This window comes from Polypterus senegalus, chromosome 2 (genome assembly GCF_016835505.1).
Source record: "Polypterus senegalus isolate Bchr_013 chromosome 2, ASM1683550v1, whole genome shotgun sequence".
NCBI classification, from domain to species: domain Eukaryota; kingdom Metazoa; phylum Chordata; class Cladistia; order Polypteriformes; family Polypteridae; genus Polypterus; species Polypterus senegalus.
In genome coordinates this window covers 190,398,643-190,410,669 of record NC_053155.1, presented here as the reverse complement: position 1 = coordinate 190,410,669, position 12,027 = coordinate 190,398,643, and the positions used below count along the sequence as shown (strand labels likewise).

The window sequence follows — 12,027 nt, the reverse complement described above, 5'->3', positions numbered from 1 at the left end:
GCTTTGAAGCCAATGCTGCTGCTTGGATACACAGTAGGACTATGGATTGGATTAAATATGTTGAAAGCCTCATGTGATTTAAAATTAAATTATTATCTTTCTATTATAAAAGAAAATCTTGAGATGAGACGAGACTATTGCCAAGGGATTTTTTCAAATCCTGCGAGACAAGACTATTGAAAAGAGATTTTTTCAAATCCCACCCTTCTCTCAACCATTTATGATTAACGGCCCATGCCCCTGGTCCTCTCACCTCCTTGAATGCTTTTGTCAGACACAGTTCCTGCGCTCTCAGCTCTTCCTAACTTTAAGTTCCCAATAAAAGAAGACTTTTTATGTCCAAATCTTATTGAAGAATTTCATCCCGAAGGGTTATCAGCAGAAGATATGAGAACATGGGTAATCCTAGCACCGAGAAACGATGAAGTCAAACGAATTAACGTGAAAATTGTCGATGGCAAATTGGTTAAATGTGTATCAATAGACTATGCTGAAACAGTGTTGTGATGGTGCGGAAGATGAAAACATCAAATTACAATATCCCGTAGAATATCTACAACCGTTAGCACCATCAGGTCTTCCACCTGATTTCCAATTACTTGAAAATTGAAAGAAGGATGTATTGTAATGTAATTGCATAATTTAAGTATGAGTGATGGGCTATGCAATAGGACAAGATTAGTTGTGTTCAAAATTGGTCTAACAATTCTGACATGTAAAATTTTAATAGGAAACAAGAAAGGTAATGTAGTACATCTTCCGCTTTAGTTTTCCATTATAATAGCTTTTGCTATGACAATTAACAAATCACGGGGACAAATATTCAAAAAAGTCGGTTTATTTATTAGAGAGGAAGAAATGATATTCACTCATGGGCAGTTATACGTTGTGTTGTCACAATGTAAGTTCAAACACATAATCAAAATTCAATGCAATCTTCATGAAAAGTTAATTCCAAATATTGTTTTTACTGAAGTTTTACAGTAAAAGTGTAAGTTTAAAAAGTATTTGCGCGTTAATTTTAAAGACAAACAGAACAAAAACGTATAATGCAATGAATACCTCTAACGCAACCTGAAACATAATTTTTAATTTATTAAGTTTTACTATTTTTTATTATGGTTAATTACTCGCTGTAATGTAAAATAGCTAGTTCTATTATGCATATGTAACAATTCTCATGAAAACAACAATCTGTTTAAATTGTACATACACAAGCAGCAGAGCCGCGAAGTGGCTAGCATGTAGCGCCAGCCCGGGGTTGGCAAGCAAAGCAAGCGGGGGCAGAGTCCCCTAATTCTTAAAAACACCTTCTAATTATAATTTATATGAAGCAAAACAAATGGCAGTGAAAACATTTGATGATTACTTTGGCATTTTCCATGCTTCCTGGAAATCTGTTTTATCGCCACCATAAGCAGTGAATAGTTTTTGGGTCCAGTCTCCCACAATCCGGATGTGAACACTGAAGTAATCTTCCTCTGGAGCAGATGTCAGAGTGAATGGGTGCCACTCAAATTGAGAAATGGAAGGACACTGAAGGAACACATATTGGCCAACCTCCATCTTCCACCCTTTCTTCTTCATTTGCAGCTCAATGGTCTTAGAAGGATGTGTAACCACCTAAAATGAATAACATTTGTTCTGAGCATTTTGTTTTGCTTTTTCTCCTATGTCAGTTATCTGATCATGTTTCTGTACTCTACTCTATAATTTGGAAAAGGTAGTAAACAAAAGGTAAAGTGAAATTTACAATACAGCTATAATAAAAATGCAGTTTTTAATAATTCTAATGATTCATAAAGGTAGATTTTATCTTCCCAGTCACTCAGTCAATTGTACATTGGAACACTATCTATCTATCTTTCACTTCTTGTCAGAGAGGAGAGAACATTTGTTCAGTAGAAAAATTATTTGCCATAGATTTAACAAAGATGAAGGTTGAAACACAAATGAGGGGAGCAGTTCACAAAATTTAGGATACATCCATCCATCTATCCATTATCCAACCTGCTTTATCTTCACTATAGGGTCACGGGTGTCTGCAAAAAAAACTATATAAGAAAGGGCAGAGCAGGCTCTTTTTTCTTAGGAGACTGTGTTCCTTTAATGAGGGAAGTGACATCTTTCACATATTCTATAACTCTGTGACAGCCAGTGTGATTTTCTAAGCTGTTGTATGCTGGCCTGATCACATCATTTCAAGAGAGACCCATTGATTAAAAGTGTTTAAAGGGCAGTTATGAGACACACTATGGACCCCCTGGAGGTCATAGGAAAGGAGAGAATTAAAACAAAACCGAGTGCCATTATAAACAATTCTGCACACCCCCACTGACACACTAACACTGAGTGCTTTTAGCCAATGAGTTATTCAGCAGAAGTGTGTCAAGAAACGCCACTGGGACTCCTTTATACCATCAGCAATATGTCTGTATAATGCCTCACTGAGACTGTGACAGCCAAGTCAGAATTTTCTTTCCTTTTAATTTTCTTGCTTTATAGTCAGTTGGTGTGTGTTTAGGTCAAAGTATATGTGTATATTTATTTATTTGCTTACTTTTCCAGTTATGTATTTATTTACTGTATTTAAAGAGCTTCTGTAAAAAGCCGAATTTCCCCTTGGGGACAAATAAAGTTCTGCCATCATTAACATCATCGTCATCATCATTAGTGGTGCTGAGGCCAGTAGAGCCTAAAGGGTTACGGTTATTAATCTTAAGAAAAACCTAAATACAGAGCAGACCACTGGAAGATTGGTAAAAACAGATCAAATAAACATATGGTAGCTACAAGAGATTGAACAATAGATAGATAGTAAATGACAAACCTTTGTTATGACAACTTTCTGCATCGAACGCCAAAATCGCACCAACCTTTCACAAAGGTATAGGAACATTGGACCAACTACCCATTTCCATGTCTGAAATAAAAATATACACAGTTTTTTAATATAAAGCCACTTACAAAAACAAAAAATGCTTCAACATTGTTCTTTCAAATTTCAAAGGTGCTAAAGCTCTAAAGGATAACATATACAAAGTGGACTTTGCTTGATCATTTAAAGGGAAGGCTGTGTAGAGTACAATCTCTTCAATATCTGCCATTTTATACACAGTCTTGAATGTATAGTATGAACTTAACTTGAAAATCAAATAGGTTTCAAATATAAATATTATATAGGTATAAAACTGAAAATATAATACCATAGGTGGATTTCCAGCAAACTCTGGTACAGGACATGAAATATTTTGTCCCCAAGTTTTAAACTCTTTTGCACACAGCTCTGGGTCACTTGCATTTAGATTTGTTTGACCGCGTACTATGCGTCTGGAGGACAACAAAAAAAAGAAGAACAAAAGAAGATGTTATTTTTAGAGCTTAATACGGTGATCCTTAAATTATCTATATTAGGTTGATATGCACTGCATTTGAATGATCTAACTATCTACTCACCAGTTTTTGAACCCTCTTTGTCCAGTACACTATCTTTTGATATAATTTCTGAACCCACTCATTCTGTGGCAGGATAATGTGAATCCATTGTGAATAAGACTGGAATCATCATGGCATAAGATTATAGTTTATTGCAAAGCACACCCACACACACGTACTCATATATGCTGTTACCAAGTAACCTAACATGGTGAACTGGGATTTCAGAATATGTCAAAATGTCTGGAGAAAGTCTGACTGAGCACAGAGTGAAAGTGTAAATATCAAACAGACTGTCACCAAGCCTAGAATTGAAACCTAAGCTCTAATGAATGAGAGGAAGCAACATAATATTAAAGAAATATAATGATTAAATATTAATGGAGTGTAACAACTAAAAAAACAAGCAAGCAAATGAACAAATCCAACCTATCACTTTTCAGATTTAAGAATTTTCCAATAATAAGTTTAGTTAAAAAGACTCAGAAGCCAATCCAGTTCTGTTTACATATTACACACATGTGTGCGTAGGGGACTCCTTTAAGGCTGTGAGAAGGTAAGAACTACCACCTGGGATGAAATGTAATGCTGTTACTCACAACCTTGTCTGACCATCCACATCTATGAAGGATTACAGCCAGACGACGTCTAACCACAGCCCCACAAATCTTCCAAGCCACACCCTTTCTGGGTCCAGACATACTGTAAATAGAGCCCATCCCGACTGAAGTTGGAGACTTTAGTTTGACATTCATGAGAACACGAGAAGGAGAGAAGGCAGGTTCCTCTCTAGTACAAGGATTTATGTTATTCTTAATGACAGAGGACACATATTTTGTTGTACTTTTTCTGTGATTTGATGCCATTTAAACAGGATTAACAAGGTGGTTCCCCAACTCTTGAACCCATGTCTGACCAGTCTGTCTACACACATCATAAATGAACTAGGCTGCACGTTAGTCTGAGTCTGAGTTTCTTTTCTTGGTTCACTTCCACATTTTCCTGAATTTGTGTTCTCACTAAAGAGTCCTCCACATTTGAGCAGAAGATATAAACACCATTCAGTTTCCATGTGGAATTTTCACTACCACCACATTTCAGTTTGATGGAGACACTTTCAACAAGTCCTTTCTTCCCAAATTCTTTGAAGATAGTGTGAAGGATTCCGACATATTCAGTCTGAATTCATTTTAACCAAAGTCAGTTGAGACCTTCTCAGATGTACCTTCAGCTCATGTAATATGGAAGTGTCCACTTTTTGGACAATGCGGTAAATCTGATTCATTTGGTTTTCTGTTCCTGGATTTACATCAAAGGTGGCATTCCAAGATAGCTGTTTACCTTCAACTAATGAGCCTTAAAGTTAGACTCTGACATCATATACAGTGACTTCGTTCTTTAAAATGCTTTAAAATGGCTTTCAACTGTGCTGTGTGGTTCCTTATAGTATCATTACTTGACAAAGAACCATTTCATTCTTGCAAGGGTTCTTTGTACAATAAATTAGTTCTTTGGATTTTAGAAAAAGTTCCTAATATGTGGACAAAACAGAAATATTTAATGTAGAGTAGACAACCTCTCAGGAAACTAACAAATCAAGAAATCAAGAAAACCCAAACTTAGTACATGTTAATGTTAATGCAAGAGTCCTTTAAAAATCAGGAACCTGTTGGTAATTCACAAAGCTGTTATTATCTGTTCATGATTATTTATAAAATAAATATCAATAAATAAAGATCTAAATCTAATTAAAAAAAGTTCTTTCTGGAAGCAAAAATGTAACATAACTCTGAAGAACCATTTTAGCACCTTCATTTTTAAAAGTGCTGGTCTTTATGCACAAAAGTACAGTAATGTACTTCCTTTAATAATGGCCCTACAAATCAGCTTACCTTAGAAAGTTCAATGAAAATATATTTTTATGCAGACCCTAAGTATTTTGCAGATGTTTTCATGATGAAGAAAGAATTATTCTGTTGCAACCATCTTGGGATTTTGCCTGCATTTTTTTGTAAAGCCATTTTATGATAAATGTCTGTGCTTGAATGACAACTTTGATGTAGCTCCAGGAACTATTGAAATCCACAAAAATCAGACCCACCATGAATCAAACTTTTGAACACTATTTGTGCTGACTACTGTGGAAATTATTTTAAAAAAACATTTACAAATCAATTAAATGAACTGCAATAAGTGGTGGAAAATGGCCTACATTTTAAACATTTGGCAGAACATTTTCCTTGCTTAATACAAAAATTCTAACTTTAAATGTGCATGACACCAGATCTTTTTAAATAAATTACTAGCCGTGGCTTGCGGCTCCGTCCGTGTATTAATGAAAAAGGACAGTGAGGAGGGCCCTGCCCGGCTCCCCACTCCTGATGTCATGCTTCCCCCTCACCTCAGCCTGCAGCCTCTGTCTTGGATTAGTGCAAATATATCACTCCTGCAAGCAAACTATGATTCTTAGTGCAATGAGAGAAGTCGCAAAATCAACCAGAATGTTCAAGTAAATTATAAAAAAAAAAACAGATCTAAATCTGTTAAGTAGTTCTCTTGAGAAGAGCAGGCAGACATACAGACATACAGATAGATGTTGGATTTTATATATATAGAGATGAGCTAGTCCCAAGTGTATTAACAGTGGAGTCTGTATTTATGTTAACATTTCTTAAGTCAAGTATGAAATAAGAAGAAATAAATAAAACTGTGACAGAGATGCAGTACCCAGTTGGTTAGATTGCTGTATTTAGATAGATAGATAGATAGATAGATAGATAGATAGATAGATAGATAGATAGATAGATAGATAGATAGATAGATAGATAGATAGATACTTATTTGTAATACTATATAGTTATTTGGCTGGGGTGAACCCTGTATTCCCGGTTGTTTGTATACACTTGACTGCACAACAAGTTCTCTTGCCCCCTACTCTGTCATGTCTGTGTGTTATTGGTGGGGAGAAGGTGCAATTTGATGTGCAAGATAGAAGAGAGATTGGTGGAGTAGTCATGAGCTGTTGGAAAGCAGTGCTGTGCTTTAGATTTGTGTAAAAATAAATGCCAGATCCCAGTTATTTCCATTGTCTTAACTGTCACTTTACCCATTTGGCTACAATATTAATTAAACATACATAGAGGTGTTTTCTCTCTGAATGTTTAGATTATTAAATGTTGAATAGCAGCACAGCTTATACAACTTTTTGGTTATGTGAAGTTTCTTCATAGTGGTAGGAGCTGAAAAAGTAAAATACATATTGAAGTGCACTGAATTATACTGCATTTATTTATTTCAATTAAGAAAATAAAACATTTCTGTATAATGCAGACAATGCAGCCTAGTGGTTACCACTGTTACTGTACTGGGAGGGAATTTGTCATGTCTTGACTTATCTTTTCCTCATTAATATTTTCAATTTTTGTCCATTGCAGATGTTCGTAAGGTTGTTTCTGCTTTATCGTAATTTTGTCATATATAATTATAGTGAGACTACTTCCTGATTTTCATTTTAGTGTGGGCAAGTCTTTTGTAATACTTTAGGGATGAGGAGGTGTCTGTCTGTCAATTTCTGATACCACATGGGCTTTTGTTTTCCCAAAATGCTCTCTCTCCTGTCAAATTTAATTGTCCAGTTCTGGAAATGGGAAGGGTCAGATAATGAGCTTTCCACTTCTTTCATTTCATTGTCATTGCCATTTTTACTCCACTTGCAAATGAAGGTATATTTTATGAACAGAACTTTAACATTAGGTAGGTATTTTTAAAGCAAGACCTCGCTGATAAACATTCCCACAACCATGCACTGCAGCCTCAGGTAACAAAACAGTCAATGTCTAAATGGTTGGTAGCTTATTTCCATAATAAAATCACTTGTGGTGATTATCTATAAAGCAAAACTGTTGAAGAGAGCAATTGAATCTATGGTCATAATGTCCAACAGCTGGACTGTTGAGCATGAACACTAATGTTCTGCAAAGTGGAAAGATTTATTGGCATGTTAATAAATCCCTTCTTGAGTGTAAATAGTTTGAATAGATTTTTAACAATTACATGTCAACAATTACTCTAGTTATTTGTTGGTTATATTTCCTATTTCTTACTTAATTATAACTAATCTGTTAATAAATGTCTCTGAATAGTATTTGCCTTGGATGACATTATTTCTTCCTCTAAGACCAAAACTGAAACCATAAGCCAAATGATTTTACTGCTCATTTAGAATACATACCCAGCTCCATGAAAAACGAGTCCAATAAAAAAGATCACAAAAAGGTGGTGTATATACCAGAACACTTCAAAGTAGGACCTTCTGATGACCTCCATGGATGATGTGATAATTAAAATCAAAGCTAAAGTTATGACCACTCCAGTCAGCCCTGCAATTGTTGTAAATGCAATCAGGGTTGGATTCTGCAAGCATTAAAAAAGAAGCAAAGTTATTTATATATTATAATAAGAATTGAGAATTATCATTAATAACACAGTTAACGAAAAAAAAAACAGTCAAAACTCAATGGCCCTGCACAACACTCGTAGCACACATATTTATTACTTCTATACAATGAACAATATCTGGAGCAATCATCTATTTCTCAGTCTCACATTACCCCATTCACAAGATCAGGTTTGGTGAGAAGTCACATTGAATATGACAATAGTACATATGCATCCACCTAATGGGCATTTAATATAACCAATCAACATAACATTTTTTTGAAATCATGGAATGAAACTATAGCTACACAAATGAAAGAACAACATGGATAATCTCTTTAATAAAACCCCTGTGTGCGTCCAGGTGTCCGTGTGTGTGTGTCTTCTGGTGAAGTGCGCATGCGCGGGGCCACACGGCACGTGTTCAGTCTCTTCCTGTGCATTCCCTGTGTGTGCAGAGAGAGAGACACACACAGGTGCGTGCGCACGAGAGACAGACAGACAGACAGACAGACAGACGAACGCAGGCCCGCCCGAGAGACAGACACACACACACGCACGCACACACACACACACACACACGCACACGCAGGCAGGCAGGCCCGCGCGAGAGACAGTCACACACACACGCACGCAGGCCCGAGACAGAGACAGACACGCACGCACACACACACACATACATATGCAGGCCCGCCACAGAGACAGACACGCCCGCCCGCACACACGCAGGCCCAGGACAGAATCAGACACACACACACACACACACACACACAGGCGCACGTGTGCATTGTTGTAATGTTACTTTTCTTGGTTGTTTATTAGATTACGGATTTTTCAAATGTTCATTTTTTTCCCTGTGCTTAAAACTCATTAAAAAAGTGTCTTTAGCGAGCGGGTCATAAGGCTATAGCGCAAACTCTTGCAATGTTAGTTTTCTCTGTTGTTCAAGGTTTTCTTAGTGTTAGTCAATGTTTTTACATTTAGTTTACTATTACTATGTGCATTCAATGGTATAATTAACTATATTTGTGCTTAAAATCTTAAAAAATATATATATTTACATACAGTTCATATGATCTGGAACAGATTAATTGTATTTAAATACAATCCTATGGGGGAAATTACTTCGGTTCCACTGTATTACTGTATGACAAAATTACAGGCATTTTACGAAAATACAAACCAGTATTACTGAGAGAGAAAATTAAAGGCACACAATACAGTGACACATATTACAGCCACATACAAGGTCCCTTGCCATTTAATATAGACTGTTCCTACTAATGTTTATACACTACTGTTCTAGCGCCCGTTATTGTAACAGGCTTAATGTCTAGTTCTTAATAAAAACCCATCCAGCAGGGTCAATACCAAGGCTGCCATTGCACTAGGTGATCTTCTTAAGGAGGGACCCTTTAACCTCAGACTTTTTGGTTCTAGTGCGGCCCATTCAATATTATCATCTTCTGTGTAGATGTGCATTTCATGACTAACAAGGCCCCATCTGTTTCATGTCTAAGCAGCAAACCATGTAGACAAGCCCCAAGCAACTGGTTGTATTGTCCATGACACTCCAGCACTTACTTATACCACAGTGACAAGCTCTGTGAAGAATAAACTTTATTTGTAAGAACAGTATGCTGCCCACCAGCCGAACATTTACTTCAATCATTACACATGCAATGTATTTACAGTACAGTAAAATATTTACAATTTTTATTTTAATTGTCAACAGGGTTGACAGACAACATGATTTGAGTGGGACTGTCCCGAGTTCAACAGACTGATACTGAGTTTTGCATTGCCCCTGAAAGTCCTAGAAATTGAATGTTGAAAAAAAATCTTAATTCAATTTTTATATTGAATGTCTTGTTAAAGAGAGCTAAATCTTTGTAGACAGACTGACAAACCACTTTTATGAATAAAATTTGTAACTGTCAGCTGAATCTGAGTGTTTTAATTGTGTGTGTTCGTGTACGTTATGTGCTTATGTCATTGTACATTTCTCGTGCACATCACAGCTGCTCGTGCTCGTGTGTAATTTGTTTTGAAAGTGAAGTGATACCGATAAAGACTTTACAAATAACAAGGTATGTTGTATCTGCATAACTGCATTCTATTTACATATATAGTGTTGTATATTATATGAAACATAAAATATGTTACAATTTATATCAAACATACTCATACGTATTTTTTGAATCTAAAAGAAATGATACGTGAGGTTATACAGTATACAAACAATGTAAAATGTTTAACGTATATTCATATTTATGTTAGTTTAGTATGAATTGAAATATTGCATTACTTGTAGGTGTACTATGGTGATTATTCTGTGACTATTTTATATATGTTTTCTCCTTTATATATTATATATATAGATTATAATATATTATACATATTCTTCATATATTATAATATTATAATATATATATTGTGGTACACGGCCGGCAGTTTATTCCGGCCAATACCCCCAAGCTGCCAGATGGAGCCCTCCCTACAACATGGAGGTGCCCCAAATTCTACCAGGGCATCATGGACCTTGGAGTTTTAATTCACAGCCCTGCTGGATACAGTGGGGGCCGCCAGGGGACTCTGCAGGGAGGCTCAAGGACTTCTATTTTCTGTATAGCCCGGAAGTACTTCCCAGTCATGGGGACAGAAGAAATTACATTCTTCCGGGCTGAAGAAAAGACCTGGAAGTGCTGGGAATTCACATGGACTGAGGGATACAAGCACTTCCAGGTCATGAACTATAAAAGGACTATGGGAGATCCCAGCAGGTGAGCCGAGTTGGGAGGAAGGGTGACTGAGCTGCTGAGTGGATTGGAAAATTGCTTATTATTGATTTACTATATTGATTATTAATTGTTTATTATGTATATTCTACACAATATTTCTATTACAGAAATATGACATTAATTTCTTGGACTTTTATCTGATGTCTGACATGTTGTCTGAGGCTTCAAGGGGACAATAGCACCACTATCTGTCACAATATATTATTTGCATATACTTATATATTTAGATTATACATTTTTAAATTCCTATAATTATAATTTAATTAATCTATTTTTTTTTCTCTTCCTTAGTTCCTTAACATCTTTTTTTTGGTCTCTTGAAATGGTGGCTGTCCCAATCTATGATTTTTGGAAACCTGGCAACACTGCTTGTGAATTAGTCTATTATATCTTGAACTGGAAAAGGTTTAGTTAGTAAATGAATGGGTAGGGTGAGAGAAGAGAGAAATAAAAAAATAATCATTATTCAAGAAAATAAACTTAAATAGCAATTGGATGAAAAAGGTAGGTTATTCAATGTACAGTATGTCCATAATTTTGAAATGGTCCTGAAATGAAGTAAAAAAACAGCAAGAACATGTTTGTTCAGTTGTGCCATATGCATACAGACTATAATTTTTAAAACAGTGTTTGTCGCGGTGGGTTTTATTTATGATATTATATACATAAATACTGTACAAAATTCGGTATGGTTCAGTTTCTTTATTTAACACAACATAATTCTGAAGCAGACATTTCCAGACATTATAACAGAGGCCAACAAGAGCCAGATGGAGAATAAAAAGTGAATGACTGGGAAGTGAAGATTAATTTTAATTGGGAAGAGAAATATAGGTGCAGGATCTGTAAAAAAAATCTATATCATTAAAAAACAGCCAAATGTCTAATCCACCTTCTGTGCCCTTTCCATATCCAACTAAGACGTTTTACTAGAATTTTTCTTTTGTGAAGTCTTCTATCTAAAGTGTCCATTGAGGTCATGCCATAATCTTCCATAATGATGATGCAATGACATCACATGCAGTGCTGCTACTTGCCACATGGTAGCAATGCAAAGCCATTGTCTACAACAATATGGTGGTGACCATAAAAAAACTTATACAGTGGCAGCAGCCCCTGGAAAATGGTACCCAAAATTGCCAAGACCATAACAAAATAACAACGTAAATTAATAACAAAATCTAAAGCAAAGAAGATGCAGAATACCCCACGTGGGGGACAAGAGCACCTCAAAACAACATATTCTCAAGAAGTCTGGGGACTCTTCCAAAAACATGCAAATAGTTTCAATACCCCATCTAATGCAAGAAAAGGAAATTTACGGGCTAAATTAATCAACCCTTTCAGTTATTCT

The 12,027-nt window shown here is 35.9% G+C and overlaps 1 protein-coding gene across 1 annotated transcript in view; it reads right to left on the bottom strand.

Moving 5' to 3' along the window:
- The window catches only part of LOC120523616 (cytochrome b-245 heavy chain), a 66,020-nt gene that overhangs the window by 20,225 nt on the left and 33,768 nt on the right, over window positions 1–12,027 (bottom strand). The window contains exons 6-9 of the mRNA XM_039745070.1: window positions 7,667–7,848; window positions 3,207–3,330; window positions 2,831–2,923; window positions 1,370–1,623 (exon numbers count right to left, since the gene is read on the bottom strand). Of these exons, the coding sequence (XP_039601004.1) occupies window positions 1,370–1,623; window positions 2,831–2,923; window positions 3,207–3,330; window positions 7,667–7,848 (653 nt within the window). The remainder of the gene's footprint in view (window positions 1–1,369; window positions 1,624–2,830; window positions 2,924–3,206; window positions 3,331–7,666; window positions 7,849–12,027) is intronic.